Source organism: Procambarus clarkii, chromosome 44 (assembly GCF_040958095.1).
Source record: "Procambarus clarkii isolate CNS0578487 chromosome 44, FALCON_Pclarkii_2.0, whole genome shotgun sequence".
In the NCBI taxonomy this organism is placed as follows: domain Eukaryota; kingdom Metazoa; phylum Arthropoda; class Malacostraca; order Decapoda; family Cambaridae; genus Procambarus; species Procambarus clarkii.
This window is the reverse complement of record NC_091193.1, coordinates 26,672,821-26,699,369: the sequence shown is the minus strand read 5'-3', so window position 1 is coordinate 26,699,369 and position 26,549 is coordinate 26,672,821. Positions and strand designations below refer to the sequence as shown.

At 44.3% G+C, this 26,549-nt stretch overlaps 1 protein-coding gene across 1 annotated transcript in view; it reads right to left on the bottom strand.

Moving 5' to 3' along the window:
• Positions 1–26,549, bottom strand: part of LOC123753213 (uncharacterized) — a gene marked incomplete in the record, with an annotated part of 72,143 nt that overhangs the window by 6,908 nt on the left and 38,686 nt on the right. The window contains 6 exon segments of the mRNA XM_069300859.1: positions 4,973–5,094; positions 10,995–11,201; positions 11,372–11,483; positions 13,937–14,158; positions 23,913–24,023; positions 24,334–24,454. Coding sequence (XP_069156960.1) covers positions 4,973–5,094; positions 10,995–11,201; positions 11,372–11,483; positions 13,937–14,158; positions 23,913–24,023; positions 24,334–24,436 — 877 coding nt within the window.

Genomic DNA, 26,549 nt, shown 5'->3' with positions numbered 1-26,549 from the left:
ACACACCCACACATCCTCAGGTTCCCACCTTAAAGTACTCGAAGGTGAATAGTAAGGAGGCTCCAGCGAGAACTTTGAGTATGTTGTAACAAGGAATAGAAAAGGCAGTCCACTTTGAGGGGTATATATATCCTCCCTGTACCACAGTCTACCATGTGTGGTATATCCTCCCTGTACCATAGTCTACCATGTGTGGTATATCCTCCCTGTACCTCAGTCTACCATGTGTGGTATAGCCTCCCTGTACCACAGTATACCATGTGTGGTATATCCTCCCTGTACCACAGTCTACCATGTGTGGTATATCCTCCCAGTACCACAGTCTACCATGTGTGGTATATCCTCCCTGTACCACAGTCTACCATGTGTGGTATATCCTCCCAGTACCACAGTCTACCATGTGTGGTATATCCTCCCAGTACCACAGTCTACCATGTGTGGTATATCCTCCCTGTACCACAGTCTACCATGTGTGGTATATCCTCCCTGTACCACAGTCTACCATGTGTGGTATATCCTCCCAGTACCACAGTCTACCATGTGTGGTATATCCTCCCAGTACCACAGTCTACCATGTGTGGTATATCCTCCCTGTACCACAGTCTACCATGTGTGGTATATCCTCCCAGTACCACAGTCTACCATGTGTGGTATATCCTCCCAGTACCACAGTCTACCATGTGTGGTATATCCTCCCTGTACCACAGTCTACCATGTGTGGTATATCCTCCCTGTACCACAGTCTACCATGTGTGGTATATCCTCCCAGTACCACAGTCTACCATGTGTGGTATATCCTCCCTGTACCACAGTCTACCATGTGTGGTATATCCTCCCAGTACCACAGTCTACCATGTGTGGTATATCCTCCCAGTACCACAGTCTACCATGTGTGGTATATCCTCCCTGTACCACAGTCTACCATGTGTGGTATATCCTCCCAGTACCACAGTCTACCATGTGTGGTATATCCTCCCAGTACCACAGTCTACCATGTGTGGTATATCCTCCCTGTACCACAGTCTACCATGTGTGGTATATCCTCCCAGTACCACAGTCTACCATGTGTGGTATATCCTCCCAGTACCACAGTCTACCATGTGTGGTATATCCTCCCAGTACCACAGTCTACCATGTGTGGTATATCCTCCCTGTACCACAGTCTACCATGTGTGGTATATCCTCCCAGTACCACAGTCTACCATGTGTGGTATATCCTCCCTGTACCACAGTCTACCATGTGTGGTATATCCTCCCAGTACCACAGTCTACCATGTGTGGTATATCCTCCCTGTACCACAGTCTACCATGTGTGGTATATCCTCCCAGTACCACAGTCTACCATGTGTGGTATATATCCTCCCTGTACCACAGCCTACCATGTGTGGTATATCCTCCCTGTACCACAGTCTACCACGTGTGGTATATCCTCCCTGTACCACAGTCTACCATGTGTGGTATATCCTCCCTGTACCACAGTCTACCACGTGTGGTATATCCTCCCTGTACCACAGTCTACCATGTGTGGTATATCCTCCCAGTACCACTGTCTACCATGTGTGGTATATATCCTCCCTGTACCACAGTCTACCATGTGTGGTATATCCTCCCAGTACCACAGTCTACCATGTGTGGTATATCCTCCCTGTACCACAGTCTACCATGTGTGGTATATATCCTCCCTGTACCACAGTCTACCATGTGTGGTATATCCTCCCAGTACCACAGTCTACCATGTGTGGTATATCCTCCCTGTACCACAGTCTACCATGTGTGGTATATATCCTCCCTGTACCACAGTCTACCATGTGTGGTATATCCTCCCTGTACCACAGTCTACCATGTGTGGTATATCCTCCCTGTACCACAGTCTACCATGTGTGGTATATCCTCCCTGTACCACAGTCTACCATGTGTGGTATATCCTCCCTGTACCACAGTCTACCATGTGTGGTATATATCCTCTCTGTACCACAGTCTACCATGTGTGGTATATCCTCCCAGTACCACAGTCTACCATGTGTGGTATATCCTCCCAGTACCACAGTCTACCATGTGTGGTATATCCTCCCAGTACCACAGTCTACCATGTGTGGTATATCCTCCCAGTACCACAGTCTACCATGTGTGGTATATCCTCCCTGTACCACAGTCTACTATGTGTGGTGTATCCTCCCAGTACCACAGTCTACCATGTGTGGTATATCCTCCCTGTACCACAGTCTACCATGTGTGGTATATCCTCTCTGTACCACAGTGTACCATGTGTGGTATATCCTCCCAGTACCACAGTCTACCACGTGTGGTATATCCTCCCTGTACCACAGTCTACCATGTGTGGTATATCCTCCCAGTACCACAGTCTACCATGTGTGGTATATCCTCCCTGTACCACAGTCTACCATGTGTGGTATATCCTCCCAGTACCACAGTCTACCATGTGTGGTATATCCTCCCAGTACCACAGTCTACCATGTGTGGTATATCCTCCCTGTACCACAGTCTACCATGTGTGGTATATCCTCCCTGTACCACAGTGTACCATGTGTGGTATATCCTCCCAGTACCACAGTCTACCACGTGTGGTATATCCTCCCTGTACCACAGTCTACCATGTGTGGTATATCCTCCCAGTACCACAGTCTACCATGTGTGGTATATCCTCCCTGTACCACAGTCTACCATTTGTGGTATATCCTCCCAGTACCACAGTCTACCATGTGTGGTATATCCTCCCAGTACCACAGTCTACCATGTGTGGTATATCCTCCCAGTACCACAGTCTACCATGTGTGGTATATCCTCCCAGTACCACAATATACCATGTGTGGTATATCCTCCCAGTACCACAGTCTACCATGTGTGGTATATCCTCCCAGTACCACAGTCTACCATGTGTGGTATATCCTCCCAGTACCACAATATACCATGTGTGGTATATCCTCCCAGTACCACAGTCTACCATGTGTGGTATATCCTCCCTGTACCACAGTCTACCATGTGTGGTATATCCTCCCAGTACCACAGTCTACCATGTGTGGTATATCCTCCCTGTACCACAGTCTACCATGTGTGGTATATCCTCCCAGTACCACAGTCTACCATGTGTGGTATATCCTCCCAGTACCACAGTCTACCATGTGTGGTATATCCTCCCTGTACCACAGTCTACCATGTGTGGTATATCCTCCCAGTACCACAGTCTACCATGTGTGGTATATCCTCCCAGTACCACAGGCTACCATGTGTGGTATATCCTCCCTGTACCACAGTCTACCATGTGTGGTATATCCTCCCAGTACCACAATATACCATGTGTGGTATATCCTCCCTGTACCACAGTCTACCATGTGTGGTATATCCTCCCAGTACCACAATATACCATGTGTGGTATATCCTCCCTGTACCACAGTCTACCATGTGTGGTATATCCTCCCTGTACCACAGTCTACCATGTGTGGTATATCCTCCCAGTACCACAATATACCATGTGTGGTATATCCTCCCAGTACCACAGTCTACCATGTGTGGTATATCCTCCCTGTACCACAGTCTACCATGTGTGGTATATGCTCCCAGTACCACAATATACCATGTGTGGTATATCCTCCCTGTACCACAGTCTACCATGTGTGGTATATCCTCCCTGTACCACAGTCTACCATGTGTGGTATATCCTCCCAGTACCACAATATACCATGTGTGGTATATCCTCCCTGTACCACAGTCTACCATGTGTGGTATATCCTCCCTGTAACTCTCCTACAGTAAATCCTTAAACAAACACTCACTCCACACATTCGCTTGTGTTATTTACATGTACAAAACCTCGTTCCTAAATGCTACTCCTGATGACAGTGTTCCTTGATAGCTGGAGTACAACCCCTGATCACACCAGTTGCTGAGACTGTTTGGGCCGTGTTGTATGTGAGTGGTGAAGTTAAGTGTCTTGTCTATGTACAGGTCAAGGAACGTTCCCTCATTCTTAACTGTAATGTTAACATTGTCTATCTGAAGGCGAATTTGGCTTGATGATTCACTTCCACATATAATGTACTGGGTCTTATCTATGTTTACTGTGTTGATTGACATCTATGAGTAGACTTTTCTTTAATTCGTTATTTATAATATTATTGTATTGTGTGTGGGTTGAGGTCTGAATAGATGAAGATAGTATCTTCAGCTAATAGTATAGATTTTAGGCCGTTAGAGGCATTTAGCATATCATTGATGTATGTAAGAAATAGGAGAGGTCCTTTGATGCTGCCCTGTGGCACTCCTGCTGTTAACAGTAGAGGGGGGGGAGGTTGATGACTACATATTGGTGTAACTAAGATATGATCGAATATAGTTCACCTGACAAGGATCTAATACCAGATAACCCTTGAATGGTATTGTGTGGCTCTGTGAGTGGCTGTGGTATTGTGTGGCTCTGTGAGTGGCTGTGGTATTGTGTGGCTCTGTGAGTGGCTGTGGTATTGTGTGGCTCTGTGAGTGGCTGTGGTATTGTGTGGCTCTGTGAGTGGCTGTGGTATTGTGTGGCTCTGTGAGTGGCTGTGGTATTGTGTGGCTCTGTGAGTGGCTGTGGTATTGTGTGGCTCTGTGAGTGGCTGTGGTATTGTGTGGCTCTGTGAGTGGCTGTGGTATTGTGTGGCTCTGTGAGTGGCTGTGGTATTGTGTGGCTCTGTGAGTGGCTGTGACTCACAGACGAAGCTCAGGGGAATCTGTAGGTAAATCAAACCTTCCTGTTGTTGTCATTTAGCTGACTATTGACAACCTTAACTACTTGACTGCTTTCTATTTTCAAAAATCAACAGCTAAAGTGACGGGACATCCTTGCGGCTGAATACAAGGATGACATGACAATGGTAGTGTGAGGGAAGCGGTGCTCACACTAGTGAGACATCCAGGGAGAGAGAGTGTGACGGACGGTGTTCAGGACACACTACCTCAGGCTCAGGGAACACCTCACCTGCTTCAGGCAGGCGGGCAGCGCGCACGTCCTGCTGGACGGACCCGACACCTCGGTCCTCGCCGCCCTCCTCCTCCTCAGCGACCTCATAGTCGGGGAACAGCTTGGGCTGTGGGGCATACCTGTGGGAGTGTGGGGGGGGGGTGTTAGTACTGGCTTACCTGTGGGAGTGTGGGAGTGTTAGTACTGGCTTACCTGTGGGAGTGTGGGGGGTGTTAGTACTGGCTTACCTGTGGGAGTGTGGGGGGTGTTAGTACTGGCTTATCTGTGGGAGTGTGGGGGGGTGTGTTAGTACTGGCTTACCTGTGGGAGTGTGGGGGGGGTGTGTTAGTACTGGCTTACCTGTGAGAGTGTGGGAGTGTGGGGGTGCTAGTACTGGCTTATCTGTAGGAGTGTGGGGGTGTTAGTACTGGCTTACCTGTGAGAGTGTGGGGGGTGTTAGTACTGGCTTACCTGTGGGAGTGTGGGGGGGGGGTGTTAGTACTGGCTTACCTGTGGGAGTGTGGGGGGTGTTAGTACTGGCTTACCTGTTGGAGTGTGGGGGTGTTAGTACTGGCTTACCTGTGGGAGTGTGGGGGTGTTAGTACTGGCTTACCTGTGGGAGTGTGGGGGGGGGGGGGTGTTAGTACTGGCTAACCTGTCGGAGTGTTGGGGTGTTAGTACTGGCTTACCTGTGGGAGTGTGGGGGGGGGTGTTAGTACTGGCTTACCTGTGGGAGTGTGGGGGTGTTAGTACTGGCTTACCTGTGGGAGTGTGGGGGTGTTAGTACTGGCTTACCTGTGGGAGTGTGGGGGGTGTTAGTACTGGCTTACCTGTGGGAGTGTGGGGGGGTGTTAGTACTGGCTTACCTGGGGGAGTGTGGGGGGTGTTAGTGCTGGCTTACCTGTGGGAGTGGGGGGGTGTTAGTACTGGCTTACCTGTGGGAGTGTGGGGGTGTTAGTACTGGCTTACCTGTGGGAGTGTGGGGGTGTTAGTACTGGCTTACCTGTGGGAGTGTGTGGGGGGTGTTAGTACTGGCTTACCTGTGGGAGTGTGGGCGGGGGGTGTTATTACTGGCTTACCTGTGGGAGTGTGGGGGGTGTTAGTACTGGCTTACCTGTGGGAGTGTGGGGGTGTTAGTACTGGCTTACCTGTGGGGGGTGTGGGGGTGTTAGTACTGGCTTACCTGTGGGAGTGTGGGGGTGTTAGTACTGGCTTACCTGTGGGAGTGTGGGGGGGGGTGTTAGTACTGGCTTACCTGTGGGAGTGTGGGGGTGTTAGTACTGGCTTACCTGTCGGAGTGTTGGGTGTGTTAGTACTGGCTTACCTGTGGGAGTGTGGGGGGGGTGTTAGTACTGGCTTACCTGTGGGAGTGTGGGGGTGTTAGTACTGGCTTACCTGTGGGAGTGTGGGGGGTGTTAGTACTGGCTTACCTGTGGGAGTGTGGGGATGTTAGTACTGGCTTACCTGTGGGAGTGTGGGGGGTGTTAGTACTGGCTTACCTGTGGGGGATGTGGGGGTGTTAGTACTGGCTTACCTGTGGGAGTGTGGGGGGGTGTTAGTACTGGCTTACCTGTGGGAGTGTTAGTACTGGCTTACCTGTGGGAGTGTGGGAGTGTGGGGGGGTGTTAGTACTAGCTTACCTGTGGGAGTGTGGGGGGGTGTTAGTACTGGCTTACCTGTGGGAGTGTGGGGGTGTTAGTACTGGCTTACCTGTGGGAGTGTGGGGGGTGTTAGTACTGGCTTACCTGTGGGAGTGTGGGGATGTTAGTACTGGCTTACCTGTGGGGGATGTGGGAGTGTTAGTACTGGCTTACCTGTGGGGGATGTGGGGGTGTTAGTACTGGCTTACCTGTGGGAGTGTGGGGATGTTAGTACTGGCTTACCTGTGGGAGTGTGGGGATGTTAGTACTGGCTTACCTGTGGGAGTGTGGGGATGTTAGTACTGGCTTACCTACGGGAGTGACATATATATAGGCAGATGAGCTATATGAACTCTGGTAACAAAGTTTTCAAAAAGAGTCTCAAGGTTAGGTACACTAATGCTGATGGGGTATCCAATAAAGCAGAGGAAATAAAAGAAAGGGTCAGTGAAACAGATCTTTAAATTATTGCAGTAGTGGAAACTGAAATAAATGATACGATCTCAGATGCATTTCTTCTAAAAAAATATCAAGTGATAAGGAATGAAAAGACACAGAGACAGAAGGGGGAGTGGCACTCCCAATAGAGCAGAAATGATAGTGTGAAGAACTAGATAATCTGGGAACTAATGGAAACACAAGCTCAATACTTGGGACATTAACATGTCCCAAGAGACCCCTGCCAGTGTTGCTGGAGACCCCTGCCAGTGTGTTGCTGGAGACCCCTGCCAGTGTTGCTGGAGAGTAGAAGTGGTGTTGTGGCACGTGACGATACAGTGTAGGACTGTCCCATGAGTTACTGAGAAAGGTGAACTGGCCGGCGTGAGGACCACAGAAGACAGGCTCAGGGAGGGAACCCTGAGTGGTGTACGACAGAAGATAGAGTTGGACTCGCTGGGAAAGAAGATTGCAGAAGTTTTATGGTGTTCTGTGCTAAGGTGACACCTGCAGTGTTATGTCGTGTACATATGTGTTTATATAGTTAAGAAGTACACTTGGTGATGGTTCTGTTTAGTGTTGTTTACCCCCTTTCCCTTTATATTAATTATTACTGCCAGTTCTTAATAACTTACCCATGACTCGGGGTGGGATCAAGTAAGAAGAGGAACTTAGGTCCCATATGCAGTTTGATAAGTGAAGAACCTGGAAACTGACTGACTGAGGCCGTAACAGGTATATACTGAAAGTGACAAGGAAATCTGCAAGGCACTGAATGCCAGTTTACATGGAGTGTTCACAACCGAGACTGAGCAGCTCTCATTGTTAGAAGAGGAGATGACCCAAGATGAGAGACAAGAGGAGAGAACAGATATAGAGGGAACAGCAGAGGAGGTAATGAAACAACAAACAACACCGGGTGAAACTAAAGCAGTTGGACCAGACAATGTATCACCGTGGATACTAAAAGAGGCAGCGCAGGCCCTCTGTGTGCTTCCAGCATGGATCTAGTCACTTACGAAGAGAGAATTGCCCAGCTGCTGGAAGAAGGCAAATGTGGTACCAATTTTCAAAAAGGGAGATAGGGAAGAGGCACTTAACTACAGACCAGTATCACTAACAAGCATCCCCTGTAAAGTACTTGAAAGAATAATCAGATTACGACTGGTGTTGTCACTAAGAATTATGTACATAAACAAACACCAACATGGGTTCAGGGAAGGGAAATCATGCCTAACAAACCTTCTGGAATGCTATGAAAAAGTAACAATAATAGAGCAGGACAGGGAAGGATGGGCTGACTGCAAATTACTGGACTGCCGAAGCCTTTGATGTACAGGAGACTGCTATTCAATCTTGAGAGGCAAGCGGAGAAACCCTAGGAAGGACTTACCTAAGAGGCAGGACCCAGACAGTAACAGAAGGAGGCGAGAAGTCGGACTGGTGAACGAGTGGAGTACCTCAAGGATTAGTGCTGAGACCAGTTCTATTTTTAATATACATAAATGTCATGTCTACAGAAGATGAGTCTTATATATATGGATGTTCACGGATGACGCCTAATTGATGAGTAGTGTCAGATGAGGATTGTAGGATCCTCCAAGAAGACCTGAACAATTTGCAGAGATGGTCAGAGAAATGGCTACTAGAGTTCAACACGAGCAAGTATAAGGTTATAGAAATGTAATTAGATGATAGGACCAAAGGGTCAGTACACAATGAAGAGAAACTACCTACCTGTGACGATTCGAGAAAGAGACCTGGGCGTGGACGTAACACCTAATCTAACTCCTGAGGAACATATAAATAGGATAACGACAGCAGCGTACTCTACGCCTGGCAAAAGTTAGAACGTCATTCAGAAACTAAAGTATGGAGGCTTTTTGGGCACTTTGGACTGTTTCTCTACATACGTGAGACCAGTCTTAGAGTATGCTGCCCCATCATGGAGTTCCCACCTGAAGAAACTCATAAGGAAACCGGAAAAGGTTCAGAAGTTTGTGACGAGAGTCGTCCCAGAGTTACGAGGGATGGGATATGAAGAGCGCCTGAAGGAACTGAACCTACGACACTAGAAAAAATAAGAGGGAGCAGGAAGATATAATAGAAGTAACAAATACTTAGGGGAATTGTCAGAATGGAAATAGACGACACTTTCACATGGAATACCAACAGAACAAAGGGGCATGGATGGAAGCTAGAAATAGAGATGTTAGAAATTTTTTATTTAGCGTGAGAATAGTCGGGAAATTGAATACACTTAAGGAACAGGCTGTGAAAGCAAACTCTGTTCATAATTTTAAAACTAGATGTGATAAGGAAATGAGACAGGAGTCATTGCTATAAACAACCGATGGCTACAAAGGCGGGATCCAAGAGTCAATGCTCGATCCTGCAGGCACAAATAGGTAAGTACACACACACACACACGGTTGATTGACGGTTGAGAGGCGGGACCAAAGAGGGAGAGCTCAACACCCCCAAGCACAATTAGGTGAGTACACACACACACAGTATTTTTTTATTCTGTGTGGATTCTGTGGCAAGAAAGAGAGGGGTGGGCAGTTCAATCAGGCAAGAAAGAGAAGGGTGGGCAGACTTCATATTTTTGGATTGCCAGAAAGCCTTTGATACAGTACCACACAAGAGGCTAGTGAAAAAGCTGGAAATGCAGGCTGGAGTGAAAGGGAAGGTACTCCATTGGATAAAGGAGTACCTAAGCACCAGAAGACAACGAGTCAGTGTGAGGGGTGAGGTCTCAGATTGGCGAGACGTCACAAGTGGAGTCCCGCAGGGGTCAGTCCTTGGACCTATACTGTTTCTGATATATGTAAATGATCTCCCAGAGGGTATAAACTCGTTCTTAATGTTTGCTGATGATGCAAAAATTATGAGGAGGATTGAAACAGAGGACGATAGTAGGAGGCTACAAGATCACTTAGACAGACTGAGTGAATGGTCCAACAAATGGCTGCTAAAGTTCAACCCGAGTAAATAAAAAGTAATGAAACTTGGCAGTGGAATCAGGAGGCCAGACACAGGATACAGAATAGGAGATGAAGTACTTAATGAAACGGACAGAGAGAAAGATCTAGGAGTTGATATCACACCAAACCTGTCTCCTGAAGCCAACATAAAAAGAATAACGTCTGCGGCATATGCGAGGCTGGCTAACATCAGAACAGCGTTCAGGAACCTGCGTAAGGAATCATTCAGAATCTTGTATACCACATATGTAAGACCAATACTGAAGTATGCGGCCCCAGCATGGAGCCCGTACCTTGTCAAGCACAAGACGAAGCTGGAAAAAGTTCAGAGGTATGCCACTAGACTAGTCCCAGAACTAAGAGGTATGAGTTACGAGGAAAGGCTGCGGGAAATGCACCTTACGACACTGGAAGACAGAAGAGTGAGAGGAGACATGATCACTACCTACAAAATCCTCAGGGGAATTGACAAGGTAGACAAGGATAAACTATTCAACGCTGGTGGTACGAGAACAAGGGGACACAGGTGGAAACTGAGTACCCAAATGAGCCACAGAGACGTTAGAAAGAACTTTTTCAGTGTCAGAGTAGTTAACAGGTGGAATGCGTTAGACAATGATGTGGTGGAGGCTGACTCCATACACAGTTTTACATGTAGATATGATAGAGCCCAATAGCTCAGGAATCTGTATACCAGTTGATTGACAGTTGAGAGGCGGGACCAAAGAGCCAAAGCTCAACCCCCGCAAGCACAAATAGGTGAGTACACACACACACTGTGTGCATGAGGTCATACAATGAGTGCACATTGTATACAAATCTTGTGTATAAGATAGATTTTTGGTCACTTAATGAAAACATTGATGTCAAAAAGTGTTATATGAGAGTTAAGGGGGGGGTAAGGATGTACCTGGGAGGTTCAAGGGGGGGGTGAGGGTGTACCTGGGAGGTTCAGGGGGGGGTGTGAGGATGTACCTGGGAGGTGCTGGGGCGTAGGAGACGGTACCGTACCCTCCTGGGCGCCTGTGGGGGGCACCAGCCAACATCGCCAGCAGCTCCACAACATCAACATCCTCCAGCAGCTTCTCCATGTCAGCACCTGTCGCCAGGTCGCGGCGGTACCTCCTCAGGTCGCGCTTGTGTCGCTGGCCGGCCCTCAGCACCTTGAGGGGCACCTGGGGCCTGCAGGAGAGCAGGCCGGGAGGTGAAGGTGACATGCTCGCTCAAGACACCAGTGCTGGACTCATCATTCACACAATATACTGACTATTGAATATGTTTGTGGCCTTATGAAGCACGATATTAACAATATAACGACACTTGTGGGTGTTACGAGAAGCAAGGGTACCTACACCTTGCGGGGGTCAGGGTGTGTGGCGGCGGCGGCGGCGTACACAGAGCGGCGGCGACGGCGGCGGCGGCCGGGGTAGGCGGCGGCTCCGTACACAACAGGCGTCCGCCAGCCTGCCATAACACACAAGCACACGACATGATACCGGGAAAATTGAGATGGCCTCTTGGTCCATCACACTCAGAGCCTAATAATACTCAACCAATTACCCTCATATATATACTTATTTAGGGTCAGCCGCCTAGCTCTCGAGAATAAATTATATATATTCATTCATCAAATTAAATCCCAGTTTAACCTTGCCAAATTTATTAAGGAATATAGATTGGCAATTGATTTAGCTCAATTCAGCAAATTATATGGCTGTTTATTAGAAAGAGTTTTCTGCAGCTATGATCAGCTGATCCAGTAAACAAAGTAATGAACTAGAATTCACCTACGAATATAGGTTTTATTTTTATTTTATTTATATATATACAAGAAGGTACATCGGGTTTGAGAGAATACATTGGATAGTACAGTATTTACATTCTTGTAAAGCCACTAGTACGCGCAGCGTTTCGGGCAGGTCCTTAATCTAGCAGATAATATTAAGTAGGTAATTTCAATCAGAATTGATAAATGAAAGATACATTACAAGAGAAAAATGAGATGAGAGAGATAAGTAAGTATATTAAAGCACATTGTTATATTAAAGCTCTGATTGATTACATTGACAGCTTGATTAGTAATTTAAACAAGATTAATAGACACCATACAGCAGATTGACAGCACATATAAGACAGCAATGATCACAATGGTAAAGATGTTCAGAATGGGTACATAAAGATTGGGAGACTGGGTAGCAAAAGATACAGATAACAAGATTTATAAACACCATACAACAGATTGGCAGCACATATAAGAAAACAGCAATGATCTCAATGGTAAAGATGTTCAAATTGGGAACATAAAGGTTGGGAGATTGGGTAGCAATAGAATACAGTGCAATTTTAAGGCAAAAAGTGAAAAACTATGAAGATGAAATTAGGTACTTTTTAGTATTGATTTTGAATGATGTAAAAGTTGGACAGCTTTTCAATTCAGTAGGGAGTGAGTTCCATAAACTGGGTCCCTTTATTTGCATAGAGTGTTTACACAGATTAAGTTTAACTCTGGGGATATCGAAGAGATATTTATTTCTGGTGTGGTGATAATGGGTCCTATTACATCTGTCCAGGAAGAGTTTCAGACAAGGATTTGCATTTAAGATAAGGCATTTAAGGTATTTCATTTAAATTAACGTCATTTAGGTCTAATGATATACATAGCGAGAAATAATCTGTTGTTTCCTAAAGTACGTTATTGTGACGTAAACTAACGTTGACAAAGTCAACTTTTAATAGGAAATTAGAATAAAATATTGTGAATTATTTACCAAGTTTCCACCATCCGGCGCTAGGTGGCGCGCACAACACTCCGTAGAGAGACTTGGCAGAGAGAAGCCATATTGGATTGGTGTCCTGAAGCTGGTCTTTATTATTGTCTTATTATCGAAACGCCTGGGCATTATCAGACCTCAGACTGATTTGACAGCTTCATCTTTTTATGGACACCGCGTTCGGCAAGGCTAAGTTCCCTTAAAATATATTGTTGTGGCCATGACATATTTTATGTAGGGAGCCTTGTCGTTACGTAGCAGGAACACCAAAATAACACCCGTGAGTGTATTTCCCACGTTCATTCAGCTCTAAGTTCATGAGTCTGTATGTAGTTATACACTCTGAGTTAGAAACTACATAATATTAATATTGCAGCATGGAGCTATCTAGAAAGGAATCGTACTCTGTCTTGAGGAATCACGTGTCGCCCTGAGATAACAGCCATTGACAGGATTAGACGGGTTACTGAGCTGTCGGACGAATTCTCCGTTCACCTTTGGCAGCTAAGCTTCCAAATATTTAAATTTAGTAGTTAGTGTACTAAACCATGCTTCAATTTATTTCTGATTTATTTATGAGAATATATCGTATCATGTTATATGTAGATTAACATTATAGAATTTACCCCCCCCCCCCAAAAAAAAAAAAGCTGTGTAGGGGAATCACTCCACTGTATATAGAAGTTTTTACAGTCTACTTCTCTAAGTTCATTTTGAATTAATTATTAAAATAAATATTATATGACATTAAATAGTGGAAAAAATCCCCCACAGAGTCAGTAAGTCGACCTTGGGGGGGGGGGGATGAATCTCGTCATAAGCCTAACATGTACTGTATGTATATACTGGCTGCCTGACCCCCGATACAATGTATTATTATTAGTAAATTATTAATATCTAGTTTGTAATCCATTCCATATATCAACAAATCTGCTTGCAAGCCAATATTTACCCATGACTTTCTTGCGTCTAAACTAATCCAATTGGTGCCCATTGTTCCATGTTCTACTTTCTGCTGATATATTTAACACCCTAATTATTGGCTAAGGGATACTCTTTCATCCCTTAGCTGACTACAGTCATGTCACCCCTTACTCTATGCCTCTCTAAAGAAAGTACAGTCAGCCCTCGTATACTGAGACCCACCTAGCTGGTACAGGTGAAGGCTGTGTGGGGCCGGGACGTGCCAGGTATTAGGCTCGGCCACTGGCGCTACAAGGCTGCCTTCCTCATCCTCGTCGACGTCTTCCTGGGAGTCCTCCTGCTGCCGGGGGTCGTCATCCTCACTCTGCAGCTGCTGCTGCTGGTGCAGCTGTTCTTCCTGCTGCTGTTCTCTCCCTCCTCCTCCCTTACCAATTGTGTTCTCATCTGCGAGAGAAATACAGGCACTTGTATTCTAGGGCAGCTTCAGGCTCCGTAGAGGGGCTCTCTGCAGCCCGAAGCACCCCCCCCCCTCCCCCAGAAGGTTCAAGTAGCCTCATAGATCAGAAGGTTGCTCTTTGTACCCTGTTATGTTCTAGAGGATCTCTCAGGTAAAATATTTGTAACATCTGTTATCACCCATCTCAGACTGTAGGAGTGTATTTGCATATAATGTGAGTGATTTGCATATTGTATGCAGCATACATTTGGTATGGCTGCTATATTATGTTTTATGATGTATTAGAATGTATAACAGTATTGAATGTTGTATTATACTCTATAGTGTATGAAAGAGAAGGGTTTGCATGTAGTGGACAGGGGCCAGATTCACGAAGCAGTTACGTATGTACTTATGAACGTTTTTCTTCTCAGCAGCTACGTTAGTATTCAGGTAGGCATTTAAGAAGGAAAATCTTCGTAAGTATGATCCGTCGTGCTAAGGTTGCTGTCAACCACTCGTACCTTTACGTAAACTACATATAACTCAATTTTTCTCTACTACACAACACGGAGGATCGATTTTATAATAAACAAAATATTTTAAAAGGAGAGTTTCGTCAAGAGACGTTCTTCGTGTTAACTATATATGCATTCTTCTTATATACAAGTTTTTGTTTGAAACTTGTAGTAACTATGTCTTTTATGATAGAATTAGTTTTATAATAGCAAGATATTATACAAGTAATTATTAAGTAAATAAACACTGGTGAACTTGAAATATGAGAGAAGGTGATGATCCTTCTCAATATGAGAGAAAGTGAAATATGAAAGAAGGTGATGGTAGGAGCATTTACTATCACCAAATGCCCCTGTTCACCTAGTAATAAGTATAGCTAGGGGGGGCTGTACATACCCTAAATATGAGAGATGAAATCTCATATTTTTAGTAACTAAATCTCTCATATTTAGTAACTACTAAATATGAGAGAAGGTAATGGTGGGAGCATTTACTATCACCAAATGTCCCTGTTCACCTAGTAATAAGGATAGCTAGGGGGTGTACCTTAGCTATACATACCCCTTTTTTAATTTATTTTGTTTGGTTTTATTTTGAAATTAAATCTGGGTGACACATTAAAGAAAAATATGCTGCACAAATAATCTTAGGTAAGGATAAGGGTATAAACTTCAAAAACTTTTCTCATTGAATACTTAAAGTTATAATTATGACTATATTTATTTACTTATTTATTTAGATACAAGAAGGTACATTGGGTTTGTGAAGATACATAGCATGATATTTACATTCTTGTAAATGCAACGACAGTACGCACAGCGTTTCGGGCCGGTCCTTAATCTAACAGATAATTTTAAGTAGATAAATTCTAGCAGAATTTATAAAATTATAATAGGTACATTACAAGAAAAAATGAGATGAGAGAGATTAGTTGGTATATTAAAGTAGATAATTGGACTATTACGGCCTGTTAAAAAAAGAGAGGGGAAGTAGAGGTCCAAGACCTCTTCCTGTTACGCTATTTGCCTGTGTAACAATAAGTAATTATCAAAAGAAGGGAAGGCTATGTAGCCTTCCTGGCACTGGAAGGCTATGTAGCCTTCCTGGCACTGGAAGGCTATGTAGCAGTAAGGTGAGGCAGCTACTTATTTGAGGAATGATTATTTTATTGTATTTACCTTATATGCTGAGGCAGCTTATTTTATTTTATTTGAGGAATACTCAGCTGATTCCTCTACATTTAGCATGGAACAAATTTGTGTCCAAGACCTCTTCCTGTTACACAATTTGGCTGTGTGTAACAATAATTATCAAAAGAAAGCACCAAACCAGGAAGGCTGTGTAGCACCATTGTGTGTAACAATAAACCAAATTTTTTAACAGCTAATGCACCTGTGAGTAAAACAAATCCTGTCAGCTGTAAAAATATTTATCCAGTTATTTAAATAAAAAAATATAAGGAAAGAAATATTTATGGAATGTTTATCCTATTTTTTCTAATGTATATCCACAGAAGTGAAAAATTGAAACATACTGCACAACTTAATGATTCACAAGAAATATTAATAACATTGTTGTCTTCCTTTTATCTTCTAGTGTGTAGTTTGGTCAACATTACTAACATTACATATCAATATGAGATCTTAATAATCCATGGTTAACATTTATGATTTAATAAGGATAATACTGGTAATAATAATAATACTACAAGCCATAATTTAAAACTTTTATTGCTGATTTCTTTTTATTAACAGGCTTAGGTATACACAGCAATGTGCTGCTACCCTATTCTATATGAAAAATTACAGTGTAGATCATAAACCAGCTACAAGATCATCCAACATCCCCACCTCACAGGACGGCCAGTCATACATGGAATCAGGAGAGAATAAGAAATGTAAGGCTGATCTATTAGACTCCACTGGCAAAATCTGGGTGCAGCACAAGAATATCTTCCAATATTCCTGAGTGTATGAAGTAATTACAGGGCTCAAAGTACCTCATACCATTTGGTATGAAGTCACTGATAACAAGGCAATCACAGATATAGTGTTGGAGAGTATGTCCTCTCAAGTAGGACTGAAAACAGATGTGTTTTCACCAAGAGGGCTATAAACCCATGGAACAGCCTACCCGCTGAAGCCGTAAATGCCAAAATCCAGCTAGAAAATATCATTAGGACAATTGGCGGGACTTAACAAGCCCCAGCTATTTCTCCTCGTCGAGGCCACTAGATAGTTAGTGGACCTTGGGTAAATTTAGGTAAATATATACATAAAATAAATACCATAGCTTCTCAAATCTTGGGAGCGACAGGGACTATGCACTGTCTCTTACAATTACGTTGGTAAACAAAAAATATAACTTATTTGTTTACTACAATGTCGGTGCTGACTGTACAAGTTGAAAAAACATAGTTTTACGTCGAAATATACTAATTTTATAAGAAAATTCGACGTAAATAAGTGGCAAGTGCATCACGGATAAGCTCCGATTTGCCAGCGTTGTGATTGGCTACAGCTGTAAGTTGAAAAAGTTACCTTCTCTCTGACTGGCCAAACTAAGAGCCTTTGTGACATCTAGCGAGATCTAAGTGAACTACTGTACTGTACTTAAAAATCTTCCAACGTACACTTCTCTAAATCGCTCTTTGGGGCATTCACTTTCGCTCACCAGGTGCGGGACCTCCCCACTACCCCAGGTGGGCTTGGGCGTTCCGCAGGAGAGCGAGGTAAATTCTGAAAAGTGTATAATCTTTTCAACTTTGTCAGCTCAATTCTCGTCCTAAGATATTCAATTTGGTATCAATATGTTCGCAAAAGAATTCTCTACAGGACTAAATGCATATAAACTCCAAACATCCGGCTTACCATCCGCAACTAACAGAGAAAGTTACCCGGGAGTGCACAACAGTGATAAAATGTTTACACTCTTTTCAGTTTTGTCAACTCAATTCTCGTCCTAGGACTTTCATTTTGGTATCAATGTGTTCACAATAGAATTCCCAACAGGCCTATATGCATATAATATAAAAAACAGCAGCGATCTCCACCCGCCGACATGATGAAAACAGGCCGGGGTTACAAGAAAGAGAGCGCTGCGCCACCCCAAGGCAATTCTCACTATGAAAAGTGCATACTCTTTTCAGCTTTGTCATCTCAAATCTCGTCCTAGGTTTTTCAATTTTGTATTTATGTGTTCGCAATAGAATTCTCTACATGATTAAATGCATATAAAGCCCAAAAGCCCGGCGAGAAAGTGAGAGCGTGTTACCCGGGAGCGAGCCAGAGTAATAAAATGTGTACACTCTTCACTTTGGACATCTCAATTCTCGTCTTAAGTCTTTCATTTTGGTATCATTGTGTTCGCAATAGAATTCCCTACAAGAGTATGCAAATATAAAGTCCACAAGCCCGGCGTACCATCCACAACAAGCAGGGAAAGTGACAGAGCGTTACCCCCGTGAGCACTAATAAAGAGCAATAAAATGGATATTCTGTTTTCAACTTTGTTACCTCAATTCTGATCCTAGGACTTTCATTTTGGTATCAATGTATTCGCAATGAGATTCACTACAAGAGTATAAGCATATAATGTCCAAACCGCAGCAACAAATTCCCGAAAACGCCGCTACTGTTGCCGCACGGAGGACTCAACGCTGAGTCCTCGTCGGACTTGCCCCTGTTTTACGGAGGACTCAATGCTGAGTCGTCACCGAGCGAAAGTGTTTAACCGGTACTTAGGAACCTTCGTAGCACACATACTTACGAAGAAATACATGGAGCTTCGTGAATCTAGGTCCAGGTTTGGTTCAGGAAGCGTAGTGTGTCTGTGTGAGGAGGGATGAGTCCACCAGTGTGGTGTTGCCAACTTGTTGTATCCTTATTATAAAATAATTGTTTATTTTAGTCATTTAAGAATGTTATGTTTTCAGTTATAATACCAGAATGTATATATTATTATGTTACAATGTTTGTGTCTGTTTGAGAGTGATTACTTTCGTATGAAGTATGTAATTGAAATGAAACTAATAAACTAACTAATTGAAAACTAATCTACAAGCAGCTTTACTCTTATCTAGCCAAACACAATATTCTTAGCTCTTGTCAATATGGCTTCAGACCCAAAAAAAAAAGCACTAACGATACACTTATTAGTATGATTAACTTGATACATGCAGCTCTTGATAAAAATAAATTCCCTGTTGGGTTATTTGTGGACCTGTGTAAGGCTTTTGTCACTGTCAACCACCAAAACCTTCTTCTTAAATTACATCATTATGGAGTCAGAGGACACTCCCTGCAATATCTTAAATCTTACCTTACTGACAGGCTCCAGTACGTTTCTGTGAATAATTCAATTTCTCCCACCCTACCGATCAACATTGGTGTTCCATAGGACAGCATACTTGGCCCTCTCCTCATTCTCATCTACATTAATGACCTTCCAAATGCCTCCCAACACCTCAAACCAATTCTATTTGCTGACGACACAACCTTCATTTACTCCAGTCCTGACCCCCTTGCTCTAAATGCCACAGTGAATACTGAGTTAAATAAAGTCCATCTTTGGCTAACTGCCAACAAACTCACCCTCCACATTGACAAAACTTTTTATATTTTGTTTGGCAATAAATCCTCAAATCAAATAAATCTCAGGATAAACAATACCCAAATTTGTAGCAAAGTAGAGGGCAAATTCCTTGGCGTTCTCATTGCAACAAGCTGAATTTCCAGGGACACATTCTAGATATATCAAAAAAGTTTCAAAAACTGTTGGCATTCTTTCGAAGTATCAGATATTATGTACCTCGCCCTGCCCATTATATCTCAGCTATGGTATTTGTGCTTGGGGTTCTATTACCCAAAATCATTTACGTCCTCTAATTACCCAACACAAAGCTGCTATTAGGACAATATCCAACTCTGGCCCCAGACATCACTCGGTACCCCTACTCAAATCTCTGAATACGTTAGATATTAAGTCACTGCACATCCTCTCATGTGTATTATATATATATAAAACGCTGAACTGTAATGTCAATCCTGACCTTAAAACCTTCCTAGAAGGTTGTAACAGAACCCATGAGCACCACACCAGAAACAAATACCTATTTTATATTCCAAGAGTATGAAAAACTAGAAATGCTCTACAAATCAAGGGACCCAGAACGTGGAATGACCTTCCCAACCATGTTAAAGACTGTACCTCTCCCAACCAGTTTAAGATAAAAACTAAACACTACCTAATTAACTCCCTGTAACCTACCTTACCCCTATAATGTCAACCACTGTCTGTTATTTTAAACAATGCTGTTTGTTGACCAAATTGTATATTTGCTATTTTTCTGCCATGTTCCCCTCTTTTTTTATTTTTTTATTTTCTCAACGCAATTTATACTTTAATCTTAATTAGTATTAAGTTTTAGTCTTTAGTGTTTTTCCTGACCGAAACGCTTTGCGTAATAGTGGCTTTAGTCATTATATGTACTAGCTCTATCTATAAATCCATCAATGTTTGTATCACACCTTGTATGTATGTACTTTACCTGAATAAACATTTGAATTTGAATTTGAATAATATCTGAAGTAGCAACTTGGAGGTGAGGGAGACATTCGTGTGTGTGGAGAGGAGCGACGTGGCTGGTACACTCAGTAGCAAGTAGAGAGGTCTGCTGATAACATATCTGAGTCAGTTAAGTTGTGTATGGTTGTGTTCATAACCGTAAGGTGTTTAATTAGTCTGGCATTCTAATAATACTGATACGTGTACTCAACTAATTGTACTCACCTAATTGTGCTTGCGGGGGTTGAGCTCTGGCTCTTTGGTCCCGCCTCTCAACCGTCAATCAACTGGTGTACAGATTCCTGAGCCTATTGGGCTCTATCATATCTACATTTGAAACTGTGTATGGAGTCAGCCTCCACCACATCACTTCCTAATGCATTCCATTTACTAACTACTCTGACACTGAAAAAGTTTTTTCTAACGTCTCTGTGGCTCATTTGGGTACTCAGCTTCCACCTGTGTCCCCTTGTTCGCGTCCCACCAGTGTTGAATAGTTCATCCTTGTTTACCCGGTCGATTCCCCTGAGGATTTTGTAGGTTGTGATCATGCCCCCCTTACTCTTCTTGTGTATATGCCATTCTGTGTTTATATAGTCGATTGTGATCAATTAGCCCATATTAAAATCATTTGTCCTATACACAATTATAAGTTAAACTTTTGTTCCTAGTTTTGTGTCCCTGAATATTCCTTACTGGAGCCTGCTGAAGCACCTCACGGGGTGTTACTGGTGCCTGCTGAAGCACCTCACGGGGTGTTACTGGAGCCTGCTGAAGTACCTCACGGGGTGTTACTGGTGCCTGCTGAAGTACCTCACGGGGTGTTACTGGAGCCTGCTGAAGTACCTCACGGGGTGTTACTGGTGCCTGCTGAAGTACCTCACGGGGTGTTACTGGTGCCTGCTGAAGTACCTCACGGGGTGTTACTGGTGCCTGCTGAAGTACCTCACGGGGTGTTGGGGATCACGCTCTTGAACATAAGAGCGTGATGGGCCTAGGTATTAGTTATTCCTGTGCCAGGCACGAGCCAAGTGATAACCAGTGGAGGACAACATATCCCAGGTATCCTTCACTAGTTCCTAGGAGCTTTTACTAGTTCCCATTTGCCCTTACTAGCCTTCAACTGTCCTCAGTAGCCCCAAGCAGCCCCAACACCACCATGCAATAGTCCCCAGCTGTCTCCAGTAGTCTTTAAGAGTCCTCACTAACGCCTCACGTATCCTCAAAGAGGTCAATAGTCCCTAGACACCTTCAATAGCCCCTAGTAATCCTCATGAAGAATCAGTAGTCCTCAGCACCATTATTAGCAGCCACTAGTCTCCAGTAGTAGCTAGGAGCACACAGTAGCCTCCAGTAGTAGCTAGGAGCACACAGTAGCCTCCAGTAGTAGCTAGGAGCACACAGTAGCCTCCAGTAGTAGCTAGGAGCACACAGTAGCCTCCAGTAGTAGCTAGGAGCACACTGTAGCCTCCAGTAGTAGCTAGGAGCACACAGTAGCCTCCAGTAGTAGCTAGGAGCACACTGTAGCCTCCAGTAGTAGCTAGGAGCACACAGTAGCCTCCAGTAGTAGCTAGAAGCACACTGTAGTCTCCAGTAGTAGCTAGGAGCACACTGTAGTCTCCAGTAGTAGCTAGGAGCACACTGTAGTCTCCAGTAGTAGCTAGGAGCACACAGTAGCCTCCAGTAGTAGCTAGGAGCACCCAGTAACCTCCAGTAGTAGCTAGGAGCACCCAGTAGCCTCCAGTAGTAGCTAGGAGCACCCAGTAGCCTCAAGTAGTAGCTAGGAGCACACAGTAGCCTCCAGTAGTAGCTAGAAGCACACAGTAGCCTCCAGTAGTAGCTAGGAGCACACAGTAGCCTCCAGTAGTAGCTAGGAGCACACAGTAGCCTCCAGTAGTAGCTAGGAGCACACAGTAGCCTCCAGTAGTAGCTAGGAGCACCCAGTAGCCTCCAGTAGTAGCTAGGAGCACACAGTAGCCTCCAGTAGTAGCTAGGAGCACACAGTAGCCTCCAGTAGTAGCTAGGAGCACACAGTAGCCTCCAGTAGTAGCTAGGAGCACACAGTAGCCTCCAGTAGTAGCTAGGAGCACCCAGTAGCCTCCAGTAGTAGCTAGGAGCACCCAGTAGCCTCCAGTAGTAGCTAGGAGCACCCAGTAGCCTCCAGTAGTAGCTAGGAGCACCAGTAGCCTCCAGTAGTAGCTAGTAGTAACTATCAAGAACATGTCCAGGAAATAGAACAAACGTCCACTGGGTCAGGACTCGTCGCACTACATGAGCTACAGTTGGGTAAGGCAGGGGCCCGGGAGTTACACCTCGGTCCAGCAAGTACTGCTAGGGAAGTTCACATATGACCGTGTACACCTGTACTGTAGGAAGTCAACTGTACTTCCTAGAGAAATTCAGTCGAAGCAAGAATACAATTATTACAGCATTACGTTTGTGTTACAAACCCGATTCCATCGTCGGAGCACGGAGCAGCGACGTCAATGCCATCTGTGAGTCTGCTCCTGAAACCCCCACAAATTGGACGACGCCATCTAGTGGTGACAGGATTATACCAGCAAGAGGCGCTAGATTCCTGTCCTAGTCAGCTCGAGAGGTCGCTGGTGCTGACCTCTGACGAGGTGGCACCTAGAAAATCAGCGCCATCATTTATAGGAGGAATTGTATGTCTATGTCAGAGTACGTAAGTGAAGTTTCCTAGTGTCCCATGTACTGACCAGTGTACTGATGACGTGTCTGTATCCACAGAGTCGACGTAGGGCTGCTGTGGTACGAGGACAGTCAGTCTACCCAGGGCAGCCAATAGCTATCTACTCCATTCTGCTTTACGGAAGCAGTGAGCCGCCGCCGGAGAAGAACTGTGTAGTGTTCTACTGTCTGCCTGTGACGTGGCAGTGACAGAATTCACCATACCTGGGACTGGCTAGCGGAAGAGACGACTGACAGTAAGGTGCTACGGAGGAGTGTAACCAGTGAGTTGCAAGAAGCTCCTGCCAGTATTTGTATTTGTACTCTTATATTTGTACGTGAAGAGGCCCAGCAGCCCGAGGCTGATTTTCTCTGCCAGCACCAGGCTGGAGAGTGATTGTGGGCGTGCACGAAGAGCACCTAGTGAGACTGTGTTTTGGCTGGCCCGTGGCTAGGGTAGACTCGTTGGTGTTTCCCAGTACTGGTTGAGGACGGTACTGTCTGTTGAGGAAACACGGTAGCTGACAAGACTGCATCGATTGAGCATCGAGGAGCGTTTAGTGTCCTATGAGAGAGACACTTGTGTATATATTAAGTGTAGTAATACTTCCTTTAGGATTATATATGAGGTGATGGGAAAGTGATTATATGTGAATATATTGATAATTGATGACGTGTCGTATTCAATGCACCTCCCCCATTGTGTTTTACTTGCATTACTGAGCTCACTCCTTGAAAGCCACTACTAACTTAGGGCCGGATACCAGAACTTTAGTTCCACCAGCAAAGAACCCGGTTGCGACCCATTGAGGCCGTAACAGTTAGCATTCATCAGGCCCCAAGCAACTGCTGCTGGCGTAATGTAGCTGCTGGTGTAGCCCCTAAAAGCAACTGCTGTCAATAGCAAACAACTGCCTGTAGCCTCAAACACGTGCCAATAGCAGCCGGCAGGCGCAAGGCACCAGCCACAATTGTAGTAACCCTTACCACTATTCTCGCTGGAAGGGAAGGCTCCGGGAAGGGCGTTGTCATCGAGGAGACTCACTGGAGGGTTCTGCTGGTTACCGAACTGGATGTCCTCCGCTGAACGCTTGCTGGCTGTGGGGAGACTTGGCGCTCAATGTATAGCTCACCAGAGGGAGAGACAGAGAGAGAGAAAACACATATAACTCCTTAAAGGTTTTCCTTACTAATGGGAATAGTAATGATAAATGTTAAATATTTGACTTTACACATTAATTCCCACAGTTATACTGAGTGGCGACACTGCTGAATGTTATGGAGCACATTACCAAGACAACAAACACCTCAGGGCTGAACATCAGTACTAGACACGGGCCTCACTAGACGCCAGCGTCCTCACCCGGCGGGAGGACAGTAGGACTAACACACTGTTGATGACTCTCACCTGTTGGGGAGGGCGGGGCGCTGAGGGCCACGCCCACCAGGAGTGCCACTGTCAACACCACCATCACCACCAGTCTGGAGCAGGAGGAGCCGCCCACACTCATCGTCGCACGCCCGCACGCCTGCCAGGGGACATAACACAAGGCAATGAAATAGCAGTACGGTTATATGTCAATAAGAAAATCTTTGGAGTTGAATGGTGGACTCGAACGTCCGTTACCTTCACCAAAGTGTGTGAGGGAGATATGTAAATATGGACTGGGCACCTCCTCGGTGCCTCCAAGACTCCATAGTGTTGTGTAACTTTTGAGCATGTCATGGTCCGGGGGTTAAGGAGCGCGTCTGGGGACACCCGGCACGCTGCTTCATCCCCGTCCTAGTGGCTCCTAAAGTTTTCTCATAACATAAAAAGTTAGGATTCTACAAAACACCTATTGGCCCATGAGAGGCAGCTATTATTGGCCCATGAGAGGCAGCTCCTATTGGCCCATGAGAGGCAGCTACTATTGGCCCATGAGAGGCAGCTATTATTAAGAACATAAGAACATAAGAACAAAGGTAACTGCAGAAGGCCTATTGGCCCATACGAGGCAGCTCCTATTCTATAACCACCCAATCCCACTCATATACTTGTCCAACCCGTGCTTGAAACAATCGAGGGACCCCACCTCCACAATGTTACGCGGCAATTGGTTCCACAAATCAACAACCCTGTTACTGAACCAGTATTTACCCAAGTCTTTCCTAAATCTAAACTTATCCAATTTATATCCATTGTTTCGTGTTCTGTCCTGTGTTGATACTTTTAATACCCTATTAATATCCCCCCGGTTATGTCCATTCATCCACTTGTAAACCTCTATCATGTCACCCCTAACTCTTCGCCTTTCCAGTGAATGCAACTTAAGCTTTGTTAATCTTTCTTCATATGAAAGATTTCTAATTTGGGGAATTAACTTAGTCATCCTACGCTGGACACGTTCAAGTGAATTTATATCCATTCTATAATATGGCGACCAAAACTGAACTGCATAATCTAAATGGGGCCTAACTAGAGCAAGATATAGCTTGAGAACCACACCAGGTGTCTTGTTACTAACGCTGCGATTAATAAATCCAAGTGTCCGATTTGCCTTATTACGAACATTTATGCATTGATCCTTTTGTTTTAAATTCTTACTAATCATAACTCCCAGATCCCTTTCGCAATCCGACTTCGCAATCACAACACCATCTAGCTCGTATCTTGTAACTCTATCATCATTACCTAACCTCAGAACTTTACATTTATCAGCATTAAACTGCATCTGCCAATCCTTTGACCATTTCAAAACCCTATCTAGATCAACTTGAAGTGATAGTGAGTCCTCCTCCGAATTAATTTCCCTACCGATTTTCGTATCATCGGCAAATTTGCAAATGTTGCTACTCAAACCTGAATCTAAATCATTTATATATATTATAAACAACAGAGGTCCCAGGACAGAGCCTTGAGGCACTCCACTTACAACATTTTCCCACTCTGACTTGATTCCATTTATACTAACTCTCTGTTTCCTTTGGTATAGCCATGCCCTAATCCAGCTTAATATAGCACCCCCAATACCATGAGACTCTATTTTTTTAATCAGTCTTTCATGTGGCACTGTATCAAAAGCTTTGCTAAAGTCAAGGTATACAACATCGCAATCCTTACCACTATCAACTGCCTCAACAATGCTAGAATAAAAAGATAACAAATTTGTTAAACATGAACGGCCATTTATAAAACCATGTTGCGACTCAATTATTAATTTATGTTTTTCAAGATGAAGACGAATTTTATTTGCTATTATAGATTCGAGTAACTTTCCCACAATAGACGTTAGGCTAATTGGTCGATAGTTAGACGCAAGTGATCTATCTCCTTTCTTAAAAACTGGTATCACATTAGCAACTTTCCAAAACTCTGGCACTCTGCCTGACTCTATTGATTTATTAAATATAGTTGACAGTGGGTCACAAAGCTCCTCTTTGCATTCTTTAAGCACCCTAGCAAACACTTCATCCGGCCCTGGGGATTTGTTTGGTTTGAGTTTTACTATTTGTTTAAGAACATCCTCCCTGGTAACTGCTAAACTCGTCAACCTGTCCTCGTCCCCACCCACATAGACTTGTTCGGCTGAAGGCATATTGTTAAGTTCTTCTTTAGTAAATACAGATACAAAATATTTATTA